This window comes from Eucyclogobius newberryi, unplaced genomic scaffold, assembly GCF_026437365.1.
Source record: "Eucyclogobius newberryi isolate DKJ021-1_F unplaced genomic scaffold, fEucNew1.0.hap1 SCAF_4, whole genome shotgun sequence".
NCBI classification, from domain to species: domain Eukaryota; kingdom Metazoa; phylum Chordata; class Actinopteri; order Gobiiformes; family Gobiidae; genus Eucyclogobius; species Eucyclogobius newberryi.
This window is the reverse complement of record NW_027316056.1, coordinates 20200606-20222197: the sequence shown is the minus strand read 5'-3', so window position 1 is coordinate 20222197 and position 21592 is coordinate 20200606. Positions and strand designations below refer to the sequence as shown.

The window sequence follows — 21592 nt, the reverse complement described above, 5'->3', positions numbered from 1 at the left end:
AACCAAGTCCTGTTGGTCTGATTATTTTAAGTGCGTTAGTGCAAGAACAACCAAACTACAGTATATTTCCATAAACAATGACATACCACAGGAAGCTTAATACTTCTTAAATATCAAAATAATTCAATTGCTTTAAGACTATTCAACTGCAAGTAAAAGTGAGCTCTTAACCTCTTGCATTCCATTTCAACAGTCCCTACAAGATGATTAAACTCACCAAAACATCTTATACAAACTACAATGTACAACAGTCTGTGGCTCTAAAGCTGCATGTAGAAAATGGGCGGGTCCAGTACGACTCCGTTGTCAGGATCCTCGGCGTACTCCTCAAACATGGGGCCGGTCTTCTCCTCGGGGTCCCAGTTGACCTTGGCCACCACCTCCTTCTCCTCGTCCTCCGTCAGGCCGATGGGCAGAGGGTTGCTGTAGATGTAGTAGATCCGGGAGTTGTCCTTGGCTCTCTCGGATCGCCTCAGGAACGTCAGAGGGTTGACGAGGCTCGCGGACCTCTTCACCGCTTTGACTGACACTGGGTGGTCCGACTCACCCTGGGCCACCGCGCTCTCGTAGACATGGGCCCTCTTGGACTGCCTGAAAACAGACCCACAACAGTAAAGTAGCACTGGACAAGTCAGGCAGGACGTAATGGCTACAAAGAAATGAAGCGTTAACATCTGAATTGTGGCAAATGAGTGAGAGTATTTTTAGATAATGATTTAGATAAAGTGATGACGTTTCTACTGTTTGCTTTTTATTTCCTGGAGTGTCAAAGTTAAATGTACTTCACATAATAAAGGATGTACATATCGGTGGTTCTCAATCTGGGGGTCGCAAAAGGTTTTCAGGAGGTCCCCTAAATGGAATGAGGAAAAATAGAACATGTGTGCAACAGTCTTAAACACGGCTTGACACCCTTTAAGTGCATTGGTAGCCTAAATGTAGGTGCCAGTTTGATTTTATTTCCATGATAAATGCCTGGATGAATAAAAACAGACATTAGACATAAAGCTGCTTCAACACTTTTCATGCACTCTACTTTTTGTCTTTGAGTGTTGTCATTTCAACAGTTGTTATTGAGCTGGCTGTGACTGAAAAAGTTTGAGAACCACTGGTGTCCATTAGGAGCATATCGATATTTCGTGACACTAAATCGCACTAAATGCGGTTGTACAGTATCGATATCGTGGGCTGCTGTAACGATATGTGGCCATGAGTCCATTTTGGTATAATTTGACATTTTGACTGTCGTGGTGGTGTTTTTGTTTGTTAAAATGTCTTGTGATCTATCGTAGAATATCATGAGCAATATATCGATTATCGCATGTATCGCAAAATCGTGATATTATCGTATTGTGAGCCGTGTATCGCAGTGACCCAGTGATTCGGGTACACAGTGCGGGTGACGTGTGACAGGGCACCGTACCTGGTCCGACTGTAACAGACAGCGAGGCAGTAGAGTCCGGTAACGGCGAGAACGCACAAGGCCAGGGCAGTGAGGACAATGTTAAAAACTTTAAATTCTGCAACAAAAAGCCACGACAAGAGTTGACAGCCGCTCTTTCTATGTCAAGGGAGGAAAGTACCTCTGTTTAAACGTGTCCTACCGAACAGGGCAGTGGTGATGTCATCGTCCTGCAGCTCCAGAGGGTCCGTCCCGTTCAGAGGGGATTCCATCATCACCGTGTGGAGTTTGTTCATGTCGCAGCCATTCGCTTCTCCCATAAAACTGACTTCACTCCAAATGCCTGTCCCCCTACTCTCTCTCTCTCTGTCTATGCCCCCCTACTCTCTCTCTCTCTCTCTGTCTATGCCCCCCTACTCTCTCTCTCTCTGTCTATGCCCCCCCTACTCTCTCTCTCTCTCTCTGTCTATGCCCCCCCTACTCTCTCTCTCTCTCTCTGTCTATGCCCCCCTACTCTCTCTCTCTCTCTGTCTATGCCCCCCTACTCTCTCTCTCTCTGTCTATGCCCCCCTACTCTCTCTCTCTCTGTCTATGCCCCCCCTACTCTCTCTCTCTCTCTCTCTGTCTATGCCCCCCCTACTCTCTCTCTCTCTCTGTCTATGCCCCCCTACTCTCTCTCTCTCTCTCTCTCTCTCTGTCTATGCCCCCCCTACTCTCTCTCTCTCTCTGTCTATGCCCCCCCTACTCTCTCTCTCTCTCTGTCTATGCCCCCCTACTCTCTCTCTCTCTGTCTATGCCCCCCTACTCTCTCTCTCTCTGTCTATGCCCCCCTACTCTCTCTCTCTCTCTGTCTATGCCCCCCTACTCTCTCTGTCTATGCCCCCCCTACTCTCTCTCTCTCTCTGTCTATGCCCCCCTACTCTCTCTCTCTCTGTCTATGCCCCCCTACTCTCTCTCTCTCTGTCTATGCCCCCCCTACTCTCTCTCTCTCTCTCTCTCTCTCTCTCTCTGTCTATGCCCCCCTACTCTCTCTCTCTCTGTCTATGCCCCCCCTACTCTCTCTCTCTCTGTCTATGCCCCCCTACTCTCTCTCTCTCTCTGTCTATGCCCCCCTACTCTCTCTCTCTCTCTGTCTATGCCCCCCCTACTCTCTCTCTGTCTATGCCCCCCCTACTCTCTCTCTCTCTCTGTCTATGCCCCCCTACTCTCTCTCTCTCTGTCTATGCCCCCCTACTCTCTCTCTCTCTGTCTATGCCCCCCCTACTCTCTCTCTCTCTCTCTGTCTATGCCCCCCTACTCTCTCTCTCTCTGTCTATGCCCCCCTACTCTCTCTCTCTCTCTCTCTCTCTCTCTCTCTCTTGCTCTCCCTCTCTCTCTCTCTGCCTATCTCTCTCTCTCTCTCTCTCTCTCTCTCTCTCTCTCTCTGTGTCTTGGCTGAATACATCTCCCGTCCCATGTGATCCAAACTGCTTGACTCGGTTGCCTTGGAAACAGCTGCTCACTCCCCCCCTCCAGGGCTTGGATTGGGGCCTTCCCGTTCCCCCATCACCATTTCCACTTGTTTACTGCTCATTATTCTACGCAGCTCTGAGAGGGACACCGAGGGGAAGAGATGCAGGGGTCTTTTGTAAAACCAAAATCAACTGGTGACCCAAAACGGGTCAGATTTGTAAATGGATCAAACTTTACCAAACTTTAAACTTAACCGTTTATGATGACAGCGTAATTCAAGCCATTATCATTTGTAGAAATTGACTGTTTGTTGTTTTATCAATGTAATCACTCACAGTCCTGGACCACTCATGGGCAAATTGTTATGGCCTTTACAGTCCACTGATTCCAGCTGGACGACCCCATTATGGTCCAATGACTACAAAGGCATCATTCTTCGTGGAATATTATGTAAGTGATTGTTCATTTGAAATAAAGCTGTATCAATTCTCAATATATCTGCAGTCTGCATTTGTTCATGAGGACAGCGCCAGATTAGATGATTCCAGCCAAAAAACTGAGTAAAATTAAAGCATTTTTTTGTTGTCATTTTGGTTGTTTTTTATTGCATGGAGAATATTCAGAAGTTTAAACTTTTTATTTAATTTGAAGGAGGTGCCACCTCCAAAAACAAACTGTTGCTTCAAGTAGCCTAAAGCTTGGATTCAAGTTTTATTTTTTCATATATTTCAAAATTACAGTTCAACTCAAAGCTGTTGTATAGAATTCCAATTTTCATTCATCTACATCTACAACGCACAATTCAATTGTAATTTACACAATAGGTGCAGTTGACATGGCGCAAGTACACCTTTGTCCACTAGATGTCGCCCTGCACCGTGTCTGTTGTAATGATCGCTGGTCACGGCTCACTGACAGACGGCTCCAAGATATTTCTCATTCCTCAGTTCACTTTGATTGACATGCAGAGCTTCAGTGTCCGTGTCTGCGACTACAGTAAGGAAAACAGCCACGGAAAAAGATTGACTGATTAGGAAATAGGCCGTGACACAGACTTTCAGATGTTTGTGTATTGCCCCGTCTTTAAAGCTTGTTTGAATTTCACATCCATCACAGTGTTTTGATTCCAGGAGCAAGCTGTGGGTGGCATTAAGTTGGTTCAGTTTATTTGAATGGTGCAGTATGTAAACTGGTCAGTCTGTGCGGCTATAGCATGGGAATGCATGGGAGCCAATTATAAATATATATAATTGTGTGAGTGCTTGTACAAACCAGAATAGAATATATAGAACACACAAAGTCCAAATGTTTCATTGCGCAGCAGAGGTTCGATGGTAAACCTGATTTAATCTGGTTCCCAGCTCCGACATGGGCAATACAACTGAATTAATGTTAGAGTGGGAGAGCTGTTTAAATCTTGCTTGAAAACGAAACAAAGAAAGAAATGACAGTTTAAAAAGTATCAGATATATTATGTTTTGTTTCAATTGTAAAACGGTCCTGAACTGTCAGCATAAACTTTAACATTTTCATTAGGAATGCCAAATTAATATCAAATTAGTGGTTGGCCAATCTTTAAAAATGCACCAGCCAGTCTCCAGCGCCTCTTTTATCATCATAACACATCTCTATTGCACCGCAGTGTTTTGCACAACCCTTTTATGTGTATTTTAAGCTGCTAAAACCTTGACTGAGTATGTGAAATTTTTACTAATTCACTTCCATTAGACATTCTGGCCTAAACCAAACAATCATTCCTTTATCGCTCCCATTTTACAGTTTCTTATCTTGTGAATACATATTATAACGTTTAATGACTGAATATCTGCAGTCGTTGCACTCCTCCCACACTTTTTCACAGGAGTTGGTTCGCAGCCTTTTCAGTAAAAATCATTTAAAGGGATGAGGTTCAACGCCGATGTCCCACTTTGACTGATTATACTTGTCTTTTGGACCAGCGGTGAGCCTGTTAATGCATGACAACGGGGCCCATTAGTTATGTGACTGTCCTCTGAGGTCGTTCATCACAACTTAAACATAACATCCAACTTAACATGCTTTTATTTTAGAGCCTCTTCTCAAATCCATGAGAACTGTGTGAAAGTATTGGATTACCATGTTTGGCAGAACCAGTAGCCGCTTTTTGAAGTCGTGTGCATTCATTTTATTGGAGAATGGTGTTGTACTTTCTGTATTAATGCCTGTTACATGAGCCTTATAGTATCCTGGCAGTGTCAAGCATGCACAGGAAATGTTTCTCTGAATAGGTTTGTTTACTGAAGCTGCAGACAAACACACAGCAGTGGACTGAGCTCGGAGTTAAAGTACACAAACCGAAAAGGCCATTGTCTGAAGACCGTTAAAACAATATTGAATCACTTTATCTTGATCTGTTTTAGATCCGAGAAGATTCCCAGTGGCAGTTTATTCCCACCTAATCTCTTTTGCTCTTCAACCAGAATGTATTTCATAAACTTTACAATCCATAACCTAATCTCTGTTAAAAATTTAACGCTTCAAGGGACGTGTCTGTTTTTTTTCTTCGCTCAAAGAGGTCGTTTTTTGCGAAAATGGTCAAAGCACAATTACATGTTGTATATGTTCAGTTCGCTTTAAACAAGCAGCAATAAAACACATGAGAGAGTCGAATTATTTTGTTTGTTAAAGTCAAATAAATATTCAAACGGGCCCAGTCCACTGCGACCTTTCACCTGAGCTGGCTGCGTATGAAAGAGTCGGCTCGTCTGAGGATGTCCAGGCCTCGTCTCTGGGCCAGCGCCGCAAACAGTTAAAAGAGACAATCTGAGCGTTTGGAAATACGTTTAGTTTAGTGTTGACCTGTCACTGCAATATTATTGAGAGTTGCAATTATTTAATCAAGATGCAAAACATCAACGGCAAAAAAAAAAGAAGCAACGACAAGAAAATGAAGGACGAAGGACGAAGCCCAAAGACTGGACTGAAAGAACTTTGGACTTTTACTGCGACTTTAAACGTGAACAAATGGGACGACACATAGAGATAATATGTGATAATAATAATAATAATTCAGTGACCCAAAGACGCTGAACATATATAAAAAAGGGGGGGGTATTTACAGACAGGGGGGACAACACGTACAATACACATTAATATACAGATAAAATGAACAAGACAGAAGAAGTAGAGAGAAAAAGATGGGGATGTAACAGGGGGTAGAAGAGTAGGCAATGGGGTAGAGGAGGCTAGGGGTAGGGGAGGTCATAGGCTTGGGTGAAGAGGTATGTTTTGAGGCGGGATTTGAATGTTGTGAGTGAGGGAGAGTGGCGGACAGGTTGGGGGAGGGAGTTCCAGAGTCGGGGTGCTGTTCGGGAGAATGCTCTGTCGCCAAAACTTTTGAGTCGGGATGTTGGTGCAGTCAGGGTGAGAGAGGAGGAGGATCGGAGAGCTCGGGTGGGGCGGTGGGGGATGAGGAGGTCAGACAGGTAGGGGGGGGCAAGGTGGTGAAGAGCTTTGAAGGTGAGGAGGAGTATTTTAAAGTGTATGCGCTGCTTGATGGGGAGCCAGTGGAGAGAGCGGAGAACGGGAGTGATGTGATCACGGGACCGGGTGTGGGTGAGGAGGCGGGCAGCGGAGTTTTGGACCATTTGGAGTCTATGGAGGGAATGGGAGGAGATGCCAGTGAGGAGGGAGTTGCAGTAGTCAAGGCGGGAGGAGATGAAGGCATGGATGAGGGATTCAGCAGCGGGGAGGGTGAGGCAGTGTCGGATTTTGGCGATGCGGCGGAGGTGGAAGTATGAGGTCTTGACGATGTGGCTGACATGGGGAGTGAAGGAGAGGGTGGGGTCCATGATGACACCGAGATTGCGTACCAGGGTAGAGGGGGTGATGGTCGAGGTGTCGATGCTGAGTGAAAAGGGACCAGTTTTATTGAGAGTGGATTTGGTGCCAATGAGGAGGAGCTCTGTTTTGTCACTGTTCAGTTTGAGGAAGTTGAGAGTGAGCCATGATGAGGAAGTTGAGAGTGAGCCATGATGAGGAAGTTGAGAGTGAGCCATGATGAGGAAGTTGAGAGTGAGCCATGATGAGGAAGTTGAGAGTGAGCCATAATATGCCTGACTGACATGTTATATTTTTGGAGCCACTCTATTTCCTTTTGATTTTGTCTTATCGCTCTGGTCTCGTTCTGTTTGTTCTGTTTTTTGACAAGATAAAAAGAAAAGACAATTGACTTGTTTTTTGCTCCAAATTGCAAATACAAATGGATCTTTTTACATTCTGCTTCCCCGACAGCATAAACAGAGTGACGCTCAGACAAACGAGTGTAGCTAATGGCATGTGTCGAGTGGTTGAGGTCGGCTACTTAATAAATCACTGCTAAATCAAGGCCGGAATGAACAACTTCCTCTAGCATCGAGTTTACAATTTATCAAGTAACATTTACACAGCAGACAATATTGTGCATTAACAACAGTGTCCATTGGCCGCCACTGGAACTTGTTTATCGCTCCAAAGGCGTTTGTGTAGCAGGGCTCTTCCTCTTCTTCCTCTTTTGTTTTGCTGTGTGACAGATGAGAGCCCAAAAGGAGATTATCCCGAATAAACTGGACGGAAGGCGCCTGGGGTCGTTTCAGGACACAGAGGCTGGTGTTTGAAAGTTATCAAATGTTAACGTTGCCAAGAAAAAGACGAGATTAGAGTCGTGCAATAGCAAGGTTTTACCACTTCAAGTCCATTTTCTCTCTCAAATGTCAAAACCCTGTCAAAGTTAAAGAGAAGTTGTTTATTGATGCTCGTTTAAACATTTCTCCGTCACGTTTTTTCCCTTGCTGGGAGATGAGGGATAAAAATGTCTGACCAAATTCCTTGTTGAAAGTTTAAGCTGAACAACGTTTGTGTCACGTTTATTTTACTGTGGCTTCTGAAGATTAACAACACATTTATGCAACACCAGCCTTATGGAAGGTGCAAATGGTTTACTTACATTGTTTAAGCTTTATTTTATTTGCAATGTTTGTTTGAAAGAAGAATTGTTTTCTTATTAGTATTGATGTGTGAGTTTTACCCTTGTCCAAGATCACTGCACGTTTTATAACAAGTAAGCAAGTAAATTAAAATGTAAATTAATGTTGTCTTGTGTGATGTTACAAACTTTTAACGGTAAAATCATGTTTTCTTTCACTTTCCAACACTCAGACATTCACTAGAACCTGGTGTAACAGTGGAGTTATTAAACCACGAGAATTCACCCTGGAGAGACAAAGAGACCACGAGAATGGACTGTTGAGCAAGCTTTATTCAAGAGTTATTTGGCGCTCAGACCCCGGCGGAAGACGTTGCAATCATGGGCACTCCATGATCTATTTGTATTAGATGTCTCCCCCGGAGCCTGGAGACTGGTGGTGGTAGATGTTAAGAGGAGGTAGAGGATGAGGGGAATGCAGAGGAGGAGCAGGGGAGGTGGTGGGTCGCAGTACGGTTTGAGCGGCCGAGCCATCTGCCTGAGCGTTTAAATGCGACCGCCTGTGCGCTGATTGGAGCGGGGAGGAGTCACCGAGAGCGTTGATTGGGGATGAGGAGCCGGTGCGAGGGCCATGACGCAGACGTCCCCTGTCCTTTCACCCTACTTCTTTGGCCGGGAAAAACTGCATAACCTCTTTGGGATAAGCGCAGAAACCTGGGAGAGTCCATGGTGAAGTGAGGGATCTGACTCCCCCAGACGGACAGGCGGACGCCCGCTTGAGTGCGATGATGGCGCTGGGAGAGGGGTCCTTCCATGGAGGCCTTGACGTAGATGGGTGGATTTAGGTCTTCCAGGCTGAATTTTACGCAGGCTTCATGAACACTACAGAATATGACCAACATCACTTTTAGATATACACTGATATACACTTTCACACACATGGGTTTTTACATTGTGACGTGTACAAGTATAAAGTTAATCTCTATTATTTCTTCATGCTCATTTGAATCCTCTAGCTTACACAAAATAACATCTGTTTTGGCTTAAGCCCCACACTGTCCGTGCTTGTGGTATTCCATGAAACCCAGTCCTGTCGTCTTTGCATTCACCTGCTGAAAGATAAACGCTGGTGCTCCCAGATTCCCCTGCAGCGCCGTATCAGATCGTTCCATAAAAACCCTCTGTAAACCTGCGCTGCGCCGTGAAAACTTTCAGATCTCTGCTCTCCGGGGCAGACCGGGGTCGGGACGTCCACCGTCACTCGCCAACAAAATGTCAGTTTCTACTTTGGTGTGAAGGATTTGCTTTCTCGGACTTGGCTTCTTTTTGGACAACCACCATGTTAAAAACGTCTAAAAGCATTATTGCTGATAGAAACTCAAAATAAAGTGGGAATCAGATCAGCAACTACCAGAAATAATCTCCCGTGACCATTAACTTGAAACATTATATTTTAATGGTGGGAGTGTTATAAGGGGCTCACTGTGTTTCTGTTATGGTTACTTATTACCTCACTATATAAAACCAAACCGTTGAAGATGTTTTTGTTAATTTTCTTCTAATAATTTCACTAAAAACCAGGGCTGGTAACAGAATAAGCTTTAATTTAATTGCCAAAAACAAAATATACATAATTATGAATGTGCATTGGCTGTTTGGTCCAATCAGATAAAAAGAAGGGGGGGGGGGAAAGTATAACTGTCAGGAAAAGTCAAAATAAAAAGCACAATAAAATACAATATTGGCTATAATATAAATGGAAAATGTAGTCTATAATGAATGGACAGTATTAATAAATGTACAAGTAAAAAAACATGGCATAAATCTGTGAGCTAGTGAAATCTGTACTTATTTATGTGCTGAGTAGATCATAATGAAAGCCAACATGTAGTTTTTTAAATCCCTCCTACTCGTTCACATTTATGCCATATCAAATCAAACATAATTTTGGCAACAATGGAGGATGAGAGATCAGAGCTTTATCTCTAAGCTCCAGCTGTGAGTGAGAGAGTCTGTCTGAGTCCAAAGTCAATGGAGGCTTTGTGCTTTTAACTTCCTAAACAAAACGTCACATTTCACATCATACTGTACCAGGATAATACAATATTTAAGCTCTGAAGCTGTTCTAATGAAAGGTTTAAAAAAGTAGGGGAATTAAAAGTTGTGTGTGGGCCTGAAAACACTGCACAATGAGACTAGTCATTAATCCACTTTGAAGTATTGTTGTTTTCAATATTTGAACACGTATTCCATTAATATTAGCATTATTTTACTTACTATACTGCATTTACACATCAACTTCAGCAAATAAACGAAAGCTGATTATGTAACAAAAAAAATCAGCTTTCGTTTATTTGTGGATGAAAATATTTGCAAAAAAACAGAACTCCAGTTCAAAAGAGAACAATTAACAAAAAAAAAAACACATAGAATATTATCTACAAACACATAGAATATTATCTACAAACACATAGAATATTATCTACAAACACATAGAATATTATCTACAAAAATATTTTTAGATAATATCATTATCTAAAAATATTTTTGTTTTTGAATGCAAATTTGTAAATGTCTGATGTTATATTATATATTGATTTATCTGCACATATATTACATTTTTTGATCAGTTCAAGTTGGGGTAGAGCAAAGATAATGACAAGAAGGTGAGATTATTTATAATAAAGAGGTTTCAATGCAAAACAAACCTATTGGTATCAGTATCAATATTGCATTACTTGCCATAGCATACTTGGTATCAGATCAAACAAAAATCAGTGGTTTCGCCCATCACTAATAGAGGAGCTGCTTCTGCCATAATTTGTATCAGAGAAGAAGAGGTTGCACTTTTGAGCAGGACCAGGTCTTGTCTACATCTTGGAGACGATCCACATTGACATATGGAGAGTTTTCAACATGCGAAAGTGAAAATCTTCTCTCAGCCAGGTTTTGATTAATACAGATCATATTGCTTGGATGCTTCCTATTGTGTATTCTTGATGATTTATGTCTTAGGCTGCTTGTCTGTTAGTTTTCTCACCATGTTGCCCTTTTGCACAGGCAGCGTCGTTTAGAGGGTCAAGGATAAATAAAGATGACCCAGGATGCATGCAGATCTCTGGGAACACCGCACTGGGGCCTTGTGTTTGTGTGGGACACCGGAGCTGCACCTAAAAATAGTTTGGGATTTTGAGAGGAATGCTGTTTTCCCCATCAGATTCTTTTCAGGATGGACACGGGAACAATCTGCTTTACAATTTTACTTATAACTAAGTTATAACAAAATATATGTAAAAGTTGTACATGCCTGGATTGTCAAAGTAAACTTGGAATAATTTAGTCACAATACAGTATACAAAAAATGTAAAAAACACAACAAAAAATACATATACATAAATATACAATACAATGAAATTGGTCACAAAATGAGGAAATGCCATTGCAAGAGTAAACAGAAGTGTAAATAGAGTTGTCATCATGAGACAGTAATGATGTGTAACGTTTAGTCTGCATGTGGTCATATTCAGAAACAATGTGTGAAAACACTTCCTTTGTCCTGCATTCACTGGTCACAGCTGTGAACATCAAAAACATCTACACCCACCACATAATGAATGACATAATGTTCTGTGTCTCACCACCGAGGTATTCTCATGACTCAAGCTGCTATTGTCTCTCTAAAACAATGTCCCAAGTAATTAGCTCTTCCTCTGGATAACGTTTAGTCCAGTAGTCGACTCCTTAATCCTCACAGGCAGTTGTGGTCGTCTCTGCTAATAACCCAAACAGTGTGTAACCCCATCCTGAGCTGTCAATGGAGCGTGGAGCGAGGTCTGGTTCTGTCCCAGAGGAGAGACTGACTGAAGGGGACGAGTGTGCAGGGCCCGCCAGCTGCAGCAGCATCAGGGCAGTATCGACCTGCAGATGAGAATCTAGTGAGAGTAAAGCCGCTGCACGCCTGCACCCAATGTTTTTATGTAATAAAGTCAAATCTGTTGTGCCTCAGGCCTATACTGGCCGTAAACAAGATTTTGGTTGTGGCCCACCAAATGACAAACAATTCTAATTTTATGTTCCAACAGTTTTGGAATGTAAAAAAAAAGATAGAGGTGCTATCTCAATTCAATGTATATTTTTAATTAAGAAACGAGGAGTGGCCTGGGGAGAAAAAGTGACAAAGAGTCATTTCCTGTATTCTGATGCACTTAACATGAACTATTTTAGCTCATAATAGAATATAGAATACAAAAACAATGTGTGCATTTTAAATACTGTTTATATTGGGTACATAGTTTGAATTTCCCTGTATCACACATCCACAGGCTCGCACGATATATATTGTAAAAAACAGCTCTTGGGGTGAAAAAGAGACTGCATTGGGCCGTCGCCATCTAATTAAAGAGCGTTTTATTCTCCGCGAAGCAGGAAGTGTGCTGTTAGATTACTAGTTGTGAAAAGCATTTATAAACTCATCACAGTTAAAAATATCTTTGGAATGCATTGAGTAACTGCAGCAGAGTCTGAAGTGGGAGAAAAATGAAGTTCTGTTGTGCTTTTCTGCCCTGATCTTACCCTGATTCAAAGCAGCAGAAAAAAGTAGCCTAGCAGAAATAAAAAAGACACATTTGCAGCACACAGCACCGCAAAGTGTAAGTGGTGCCAAGTTTTTACCTCCAAACCTGAACTACTGCTCGATTCCAGGACCCAACACTTGAAGCAGCTCCGACAGTAATGGATCACAGAACATGGACATTTGCATGATCAGGTGAACTAAGACCCCTCCTTCAGTCTACGGCCCCTAGTTTCTTTTACAGGTGGAGAAAAGCCCAAAAGTCCAGATCAACTATAACAGCCAAAACACTCAAACAAATGGTGTCTGCACAATGTACAGGTTCGCGTAAAGTCATAAATTGCATGTTCAGGTGTGGCTTTGCAGGTTTAACTTTCTGCGTTCACACTTCACTAAAACAACAAATGTAGACCAGGGGAATGACTAACTCCACTTAGCATTTGTTTTGAGAAGCTGGGGTCAAATATAAGGTTGTAAAGGTGAAATTCCACTGTGAGCTCACAGGTGGCCTCAACAAAATACTCTTCAAAACTTAGTGTTGTTCCTTTAGGAAAAATGCAAAAGAATGTTTTTAAAAAAGATGACAGAGTATGATTTATTCAACCGGAGCCATCATCTGAAATTCAAAGAGGCCTCTGCGAGCTGCAGGTTTAGTTGAACATAAAACAGGACTGACCCAGGGCCTTGGAGGGCCCTCACTCCCTCCAAATCTTTCAGACATGAGCACCATAGAAAAACAAGCAGTCTCCAGCAGCTCTTTGTGACGCTGGTCACGCCACACATCACCCGGGCTAAGAGCGAGCCCAAACATTTGTCCTACTTGTCAATGCCCAGGCACAGTCCATGTTAGCTTTAGATTACTCGGCCAGCGTTGAGTTTATTATTTCTGTGCAATTAAATACAAACCTGATATGCTAAAGAACGACTTTAAAATGCACAAGGAGAAACTATAGCTCTTTATAGTTCTTAATATATATATATATATATATATATATATATAAGAATATTTTATAATAATAATAATAATAATACATTTGGTGATTATAGCAGTATTGATATTGTGAGATAATAAACCATTGTGTTCTTTGGTCACTACACGTTTGTTGCTTTTTTAGAGAAAGATACAAATCCTAAATGAACCAGGATCAAAAGGTAAAGTCCTCCTGACCGAGTAATTCCTAATATCCATCATGCAACAGTATTGTCATGTTATTGTGAGCTGAACATATAAAAACATGAAGCCACAACCAACTATGTATCAGGCTACAGATTTTTATGAAATATTCACCATAAACCTTGAAATCGCTGCATCCACTCCCCTGATGCCCACTATATTTTGCGTGAAAGGAAACACTTTTTACCCTCACCTTTCAAACTGCGATATCAATTTGACCACGCTTCAGTGCAATTAAAACAGCAAACATACAGGGAAAGATGGGAGGCAGCTGAGCCCAGAACATGTGGTTCTTTATGGCTTCCACACGCTGCTGCCGCTGGTGAAGCAGCCGTACTGACCACTGAAGACAGAGTGTGGCTCCTGACCAACGCCGAAGCACAATTAGACACATTTTTATTTTCTTATAAATAGTTGGGCAGGAAATAAAGTAACTTAATGAGGTGTAGGTGTCAAGAAAGGATTTCGCTGAACTTAGATGTGGCAACAATTTGGATTAGAGTCAAATAAATCAGTCTTTTCAAAGGTAAATTACATTAAGAATCCAAAAGGCTGCACAGAACAGAAGAGCGTTATCGTTTCTCAATTTATGTTCCTTTACATTGTTTCTCTGTGTGTAGCATGACATATTACTGCAATTGCCCCCAAAGAGTATAATATTCAAGCTAAATAGAGTGTCTCTTTGTGACAGCTTCAGGGATAATGTAGAAAGATTCTTATCTGATGACTTATGACAACTGAACATTAAGGAAGATTTAAGCGCAGAAGGGAAATGGACAGAAGAATGTCCAACGTACAAATGGCGCAATATCCAAAGACAAGGCGTTTATTAATATAAACTAGCAGCACTCATGGTTCCATAAGCCTCACACTGATGCTGCTGAGATAGAGATCAGACGTGATGGGGTGAAGCTTTGACAAGTTGGCTGTGAGTCAAATGGAGGCATGTGGACAGCAGACTGAGAACACATGCATCACACAGACACGGCCAGACCCTTATCACTGCTGCTCACACAGACAAGGGACACTTTAGAAACATGCTTTCACACACGGCACACTGAGAAATAGTTTTGTTCACATGGTTTAGTTGAAAAGTATAACCACTGTATATCGCGACAGATGAGCCACTTAAAAAAGCTACGATTTTTGAAACAGTACATTAAATATAACTAACTTTCCTACAATAAATATGATAACAAAACGAACATTTGAATACATTTTTAACCCATATCCTTCCTTTACTTTAGAGACTCACTCAGCCGCACTGCGTGACAGAGGAAACTACATTTATCGTTTTGGTCTCTCAGCATTAACGTGATTGAGTCGATAAACACTGGATTGTGAGCAAGGAGCCGCTGGGCCTGTTCCTCTGGAGGGGACTTTGGGGCCAGTTGGTTTTCATCTCCCTCTGACACAGGATCTCCCTCTGTTGTTGTTTTTTATCAATATAAATTTTGTGTGAGTGCACCCAGTGATGTTCGGGACAAGGGGGCACGTTTGGATGTCTGTTCGTTCTAATGACTTTCTGTATGTTTATGCGGTAGTTGGTTTAATACTGTAGATACCCAAACTGAGCCAATTGTGGTTTTGTCCCACTCACAAGCCTGTGGACGTTTGGAGAAGGGTAAAGCCGCTGCACAAATCCCTGTTCGTGTTATAGGAGGCAGAGTGGGATTTAATGACTCAAGGCTGAAAATAGAAAAAGGCCAAATGTACGTTTTTGATCTGAGGGGAAGTCACATTTTGGGTGAACGACCTCCCACTACAACCAGTGCCACATGTTTTTTCTTTTCTTTTTTTGAATATAAAATGCGACATGTAATTGTATGCAATCGTTCCAGATCTCACTAAACCAAAGCACATGTCCAAGACATTAAGGACAATAAATCATATTAAATACATAGTAATAGTACATTTTGGATTGTGGCCATGTTGAAATCTAAATGTCATTTGATTATTGTAATTCATCATTCGGTATGTTCAGCAGGTGGTGGTCACATTGAGCCTGTTAAAAGTTTGTTGACACATGTAATTTACTTTATCTCAGCCTTTCACAGTCGCTCAGTCCAATAATCAAAGTGTTGAAACAGCTGAGAGAGGAATTTACATGTATTTGTTAATCAAATAATCACAACCATGAATTAACTGTTGCTTATCTCAAGTTTTTAAACCGTGCAAATGTGATGAGAACTCTTGACTTTAGGCCACACGTGGCTCTCCTGTGGCACAGCGTCACATTCATCTCACAGACCATCACGTCATCACGGCCGCTACATGTGCCTCATGCAAATACTTTTAACAGGGTTTCACTCATTTTACAGTCTCCCCTTTATATACTTCAGCTAGAGACTCTAGATCATGTGATGGCACCGCATTAAAGTCTGACATGATGAACATACATGCTGTAAACACAGGGGGTTCATTAGCTCCGTTGTCCCACATTCACTCTCACAAACACACTTTCATTCCTACACCTGTGCATGGAAACTGAAGGTGAGGTGCGTGAAATGTCTTGCCCAAGGACACAACGACAATGTGCACTACAGCCCCACTGTGACCATAGAACAGAGAAGAAAAAGAAAACGGGAAAATAAAAGCAGCATTTCCCACATCGTAAGTATCTGTTTGCCTCATGTTGACCATAGCTATACATTATGGAAGACTGATGTGAAGGTGTCCAGTAGTACAACGACTAAAGCTTCAACCTTATTTAAAGACCGTTCTAAATAGTTTGATGCCATGATAACACTTTTCTGAGACCCAACACTGTCCAAGAAACAGCAATAACTCTTTTTGACATCCTTCATCTGCTTTAAATCTCTGTGAATCAATTTCCCGCCTTGATCTTTTCCGCAGGACATGTTGGACAAATAAAGGGGTCACCTGTACTTCCCGATGACCTCCATTGGGCTGGTGACTTGGGTGGTGAGCAGTTTGACTTGGCTTGCGTTCAGTGTTTGATTTTGTCAAATGATTTATTGTCCAGCATTAAGATAAACACGAAATTCTCCACGAGCACATCTGCTGCTCACGTGTCACAGAAATGAACTGATTATTAACTCTCTTAAACCTCTGCATCCTAAATGTGAAAGATTCCATAAGCTATGATAATAGCTGTTTCTGGATCTGTCCGTCTGCTCACTCTGCAGCTTAGGGAAAACATTTGGTTTGCTTTTACATTATTTTCCAGCATCATTGTATCTGTTTTCCTCAGAGACACAGAGACAAAATAAGTTGACAGATCTGATGGATTATGTACCTTGAATATTCACCTGCACTGACGCCATTTTCTCCCCACACTGAAATGTAATACAGACCTGAGGCTACTGCACAAAACATATTGTATCGCTATTATTTAGGAACAAACCCCCATGGAGCTCATATGAAGAGTCAATATGACTTTTACAACAAGTTTATTGTTCTCTCCTTAAGAGGCTTAACACTGGGGTTTCTGGGGTAAAAATGTCAAGTATGCTGACACTGGTGGAAATATATTTGTTGTAATTTACTGCTATGGGGTGAAAAACATGTGTAAATGGTCAGTAGTTCTGAGGACATTTACAAAGGTTTTCAAATCAACAAAAATGTAATGTGTGTGTGATTTTTAAATGATTAATTTAAATTAGTAGTGTTGACAAAAATATGTAACATGTAATATAGACAACAAAATAACTATTGGTGTGAGTCTTGTGCCATTGTCCAAGCCTAAGAGAACATTGTATGGGCATCTGGTCTAGAGCTTATTCTGACCCGATTAGGAGCATATATAATGAGGTAGACACCATGAAGTAAAGTATAGTGTAAAGAATTAGTAGGAGCAAACATTTTTATAATTTTCTCTGTCAATTGCAGCAATATCCAAAGAACAAATTGTGCATGTTCCTAAGTAAAGTATAAAGTGAGTACGAGTCCAGTTTACATGCAAACAGATTTGGTGGGCCCCTTATGGAGCCTATAGCTCATATGTAACCCGGGGCAGTGCTTTTGCTCGTGTGTGATCATTAAATCTCCTCTGGTCCGTCCTACACGTCCCAAGAGCACCTCTTCTTTCATTACCTCAGCCATCGCTGCCTCACTCACTCCATTTGTTTCTCCCAACTGTGCTACAGCCCAAATTAATTTAGACTCCAGGGGAGAACATGTACACATGGAACAAACACACATGACTGACAGCTCACAGCAGAGGACTCCACTGAGGGCCGCAAAACTCACCTTTGGCCCAAAGGAGCTGCACTGACCCGCGGAGCCACACAGCTGCAGAGAGACAGGAAATTACACATTATTCAAAGTTTACCTTTTTCTTTTTGTTCTTCAGTATATTTTGCACTTTTGAGTACATAGTTGTTAATAAAGGTTTGACTTTAGAAACGTTCAGCATCAGAAGTTTAACTTTTCATGCCTCTCTTGTTTCCTCTTGCTGGATTCTCACAACATGCAACTCTGAATTTGTTATTCCAGTTGGACATTAACATAATTATCTCTCCATTGTTTGTTGTTATACATTACTCACATTAATGTTAAACCCACTGAATCATTTGTTTATTTGGGCTGTCACAACCTTCACAAGAACTACAACAGAAAGGAATATAGATTATGTGAATGTTGAAAAGTATAAACTTTAAAATATTGCCTTGCTCCTCCATGATGAGTCATGGGAGTCTCTGATGTGTGCGTCCATCTGGTGTCTGCGCTTCATGTGGGCTTAACAGGACAATAAACAAACTGTGTCCACTTAGTCACACAAGAGCGTCTTGTTAAACAGGCACAAATAGTGATGAAGCTTTTATATTTGTCACAAGGAAGGTTCCAGTCTGCTTTACTTATACAGCAGTTTTTTTCAAATATTTCAGCAGTTCACTGGACTTTCTAAGGGCAGTGTCGAGACCCAACCAAGCTTCCAAGGATTTAAAGGAGACATATTATGCTTTTGGCAGTTTCTTAGTATTGAACCGTAACATATAAGTAGATCACCATTTTGCATTTTGTTCATTGTAAACTGCAACATTGATCTGAAATGGTTTGATCATAGAAACAGCCCCATGGATTTTTGTTCAAAACTGCAGAACTGATATTTCACAGTAACAACCAGCGGATTGTCATTTACATGTATAGTGTGTACCCGTATTTTCCGGACTATAAGTCAATAAATGCATATATATATAATATAAGTTGCACTGGAGTATGAAATAAGGTTGCAAGTGTGAAAATAAGAAATAATATCGCATATAAGTCACTCCGGAGTATAAGTATAAGTGTAAGTATAAGTATATAAGTATAAATATAAGTATAAGTTGCACCCCGGCCAAAACTATGACTTATAGTCCGGTATTGCTTTGTCTATTTTAGATTTTTACATTTTAGAACTCTACATGTCTCAGTACTTTTCCAAACAATTGCAGCTAAGTACAGGAATGTATAAGGGATCTGTTACAGGACAATGCAGAAACTTTGAGTAAAGTAATGACGAGGAAGCACGAGATTAAAAGCTCGATAAAGTGGATGTTGCATAATATGTCCCCTTTAAATATTCTATTGGCTGTAGAGATTATGGAAAATGATAAAGCATTTGTCATGTAGTCTGTGTAATCTCTCACACGCTCAGGAGAATTTAGTTGTAGAAAAACAACAATGCATTGCTTAAACCTTCAAAAGCTGCACATATGTGACACTGGACGCCGGCTTCCTCTGCTCCGCTCGTTTCCCGCAGCAGTCACTGATGCACGTCGCTGCTGATCTCACTAGTTCTGGTTCAGTGAGACCTGGCACTCGTTGTCTGCAGAAGGAACAGAAGAAGAATCCCCTCTAAGCCTGTCTGTTTGAACGAGGCCTGTCATAAAGCTGTTGCTCCACTTGCATATCCTTTCACCCGCACAGCACCAGATAGGCTCAGAACATTCCCGGACGCTCTTAAACGCGGCTTTACGACTAACCTGTCCACCCTGGGATCATCTGAGGTTTATGAGAAACCTATAAAAACGCTGCTGTGGTTCAGAAGCTGCCTGACTCATGCTTTGGTGCTACGCTCCTGCCCCCATGTGCGTCTCTGTCTGGAGAGATTAGAGAAGAACCAATAAAATCATCACTGGACCACTTCATATTTGGTCACTGGAGTGGAGCGGTCAACTCTTCTCACTACATTAGAGGACATCATCTGATCTAAATGACTTGGTCAGTGGGCTTGAAGTCATCAGTGTTATGATTCTAATATTATGCACCAAATTCTTTGCATTTTTATTTGACCGGCTGCTAACACCGGCGGAATGCTTAGAAAAGGCGAGTCACTGAAGATGTCTCTAAGTTCTGCCTTTGCAATACTGACTTGTGATTGTGATTTGGTATTTTTGCAGCAATTCCTGCCTCAACAGACGATGTAAATAGTGTTTGGTATATAAAAGCTATTGGCTCTTTCGTAGTGAGATTTAGTCAAAAAGTAAAAGAAAAAAATAAATGTGAAAAGGTTCTGTAATCACACGCTCCCTTTTGCTGTTCTTAAATGAAGCGTTTTAGGCCCTATCATAACATTTCCCATCGTAGGAGGACATACTTGATCAAAATACATTGTTTCACGATCACTTAGAAGAGGTTGTAGATGTCTGGTATTTTTTCTCCAAACATAGACTCCTAAATGGTGGTATATTGTGTTTTGTGGATTCTCTTGTTTATAACATTAGTGGTCAGACTTTACAGTGTGTGACCTCTCCTCTGTGTCCATCAAAGCAAACACTGTGTATTACCTGTGAGAGCACAAATTGAAGGTGACAGTTTTAATAGGGGCAATCAATGTGGCTCGGGTCGTCCATAAAAGTGTGGACAGGGGTCAATGAAGCAGGTTTATATTCCTGAGTGTGGTTTACACAACACATTCTGAAGTCAAAGCTAAATCAAGATGATATAGGCCTGTTTATTTGTATATCTGCACTAAGTGATCATTTGCCTCTTCACTCATCCATAGCATCAAGTTTGTAATTAATATTCACCAGAAGGTCATTTCTTGTAAAGCAGCAGAATCATTGCCTGGTGAGGCCATTCATCCAACTTTCTGTTTGAATGCAGACCAGAGTTCACCAGACAACCGCCCAATTGTGGGAAGCTCCAACGCCGCATATTTGTAAAACGTGTCTCTGAAATGCGGAAGATATTTCCTCTGAATTTCATCGTAACATTTTGAAAAATAAAACTTCTTTGATCTCAGATTTACACAATTGTTTATTCTGCAGATATCAACGTTGTTTCTCAATACTTAATGCTTTTTTAACGTGTAACCCGCTATGTCTGTTTTGAAACTAAAAATCATGCGTTTCTCTGATTGGTTGAACAGCCTGTTAATCACGCCCACTGCAAATTGGACAATACGTCTTTGTTAAGTATTGTAAAAGTGTGTGGTCTTGGCTGGCCAAACAAAGAATCACAAACATATTAAGAATCTGATTCAGTGAAGAATATCCATAAAGATAATGAGTGTGTACGGCAAAGACAAAGGTGTAGATCATCCATAAAGCTGATACAGACACTGCAGAGATGTTCCTACTCTCGTCTCCTCTGGGTTCACATTCAGTGAAATGTGTCCAGCTCCGAGCCAAAGCCAAACAGATGTCGTAGAAAGATATAAGAAACAATGAATATGACAAATTGGGCCATAAAAGCACAGGAGATATAAAGATGTGTTTAAAATGTTCAGAATGACCTTAAGTAAATAAAATCACAAGAGGTTAACAACTAGAAATATAATACTTTGTGCAAGTAATAAATAGCAAAACTTTATTTCCAAGTTTCCATTTCATACATTGGTAGAATTATATTTAGCATAACAAAATCCAGAGTTCCATTTATTCCATTGGGAATAATAAAGTATTTATCTCATCTAATTTAAAATCTCTGGGGCTCACTACAAAGGCCCAGTGCCAACAAAGTAAAGTTGTTGTTGATGTGTCATAATGTCATAATTCACTCAATATGCTGAGCAGAAAATATATTTCAGACACATATTTTTTATGTCATTTGTAAAATTTACAAACTACATTTTGTTCAATATACTATAAACAGTAGTGACAA

The 21592-nt window shown here is 41.2% G+C and overlaps 2 protein-coding genes across 2 annotated transcripts in view; both read right to left on the bottom strand.

Annotated features, from left to right (window-relative positions):
* crebbpa (CREB binding protein a) overlaps positions 1-21592 on the bottom strand; it is a 347948-nt gene that overhangs the window by 184970 nt on the left and 141386 nt on the right. The gene's annotated exons all lie outside the window — the stretch shown is intronic.
* LOC140377093 (uncharacterized) lies at positions 160-1744 on the bottom strand. Its single transcript, XM_072462390.1, has 3 exons — positions 1605-1744; positions 1424-1520; positions 160-591 (listed from the first exon to the last, which is right to left on the bottom strand). The coding sequence occupies exons 1-3, from the start codon at positions 1720-1722 to the stop codon at positions 261-263; spliced, it is 546 nt and encodes a 181-aa protein (XP_072318491.1). The 5' UTR covers positions 1723-1744; the 3' UTR covers positions 160-260.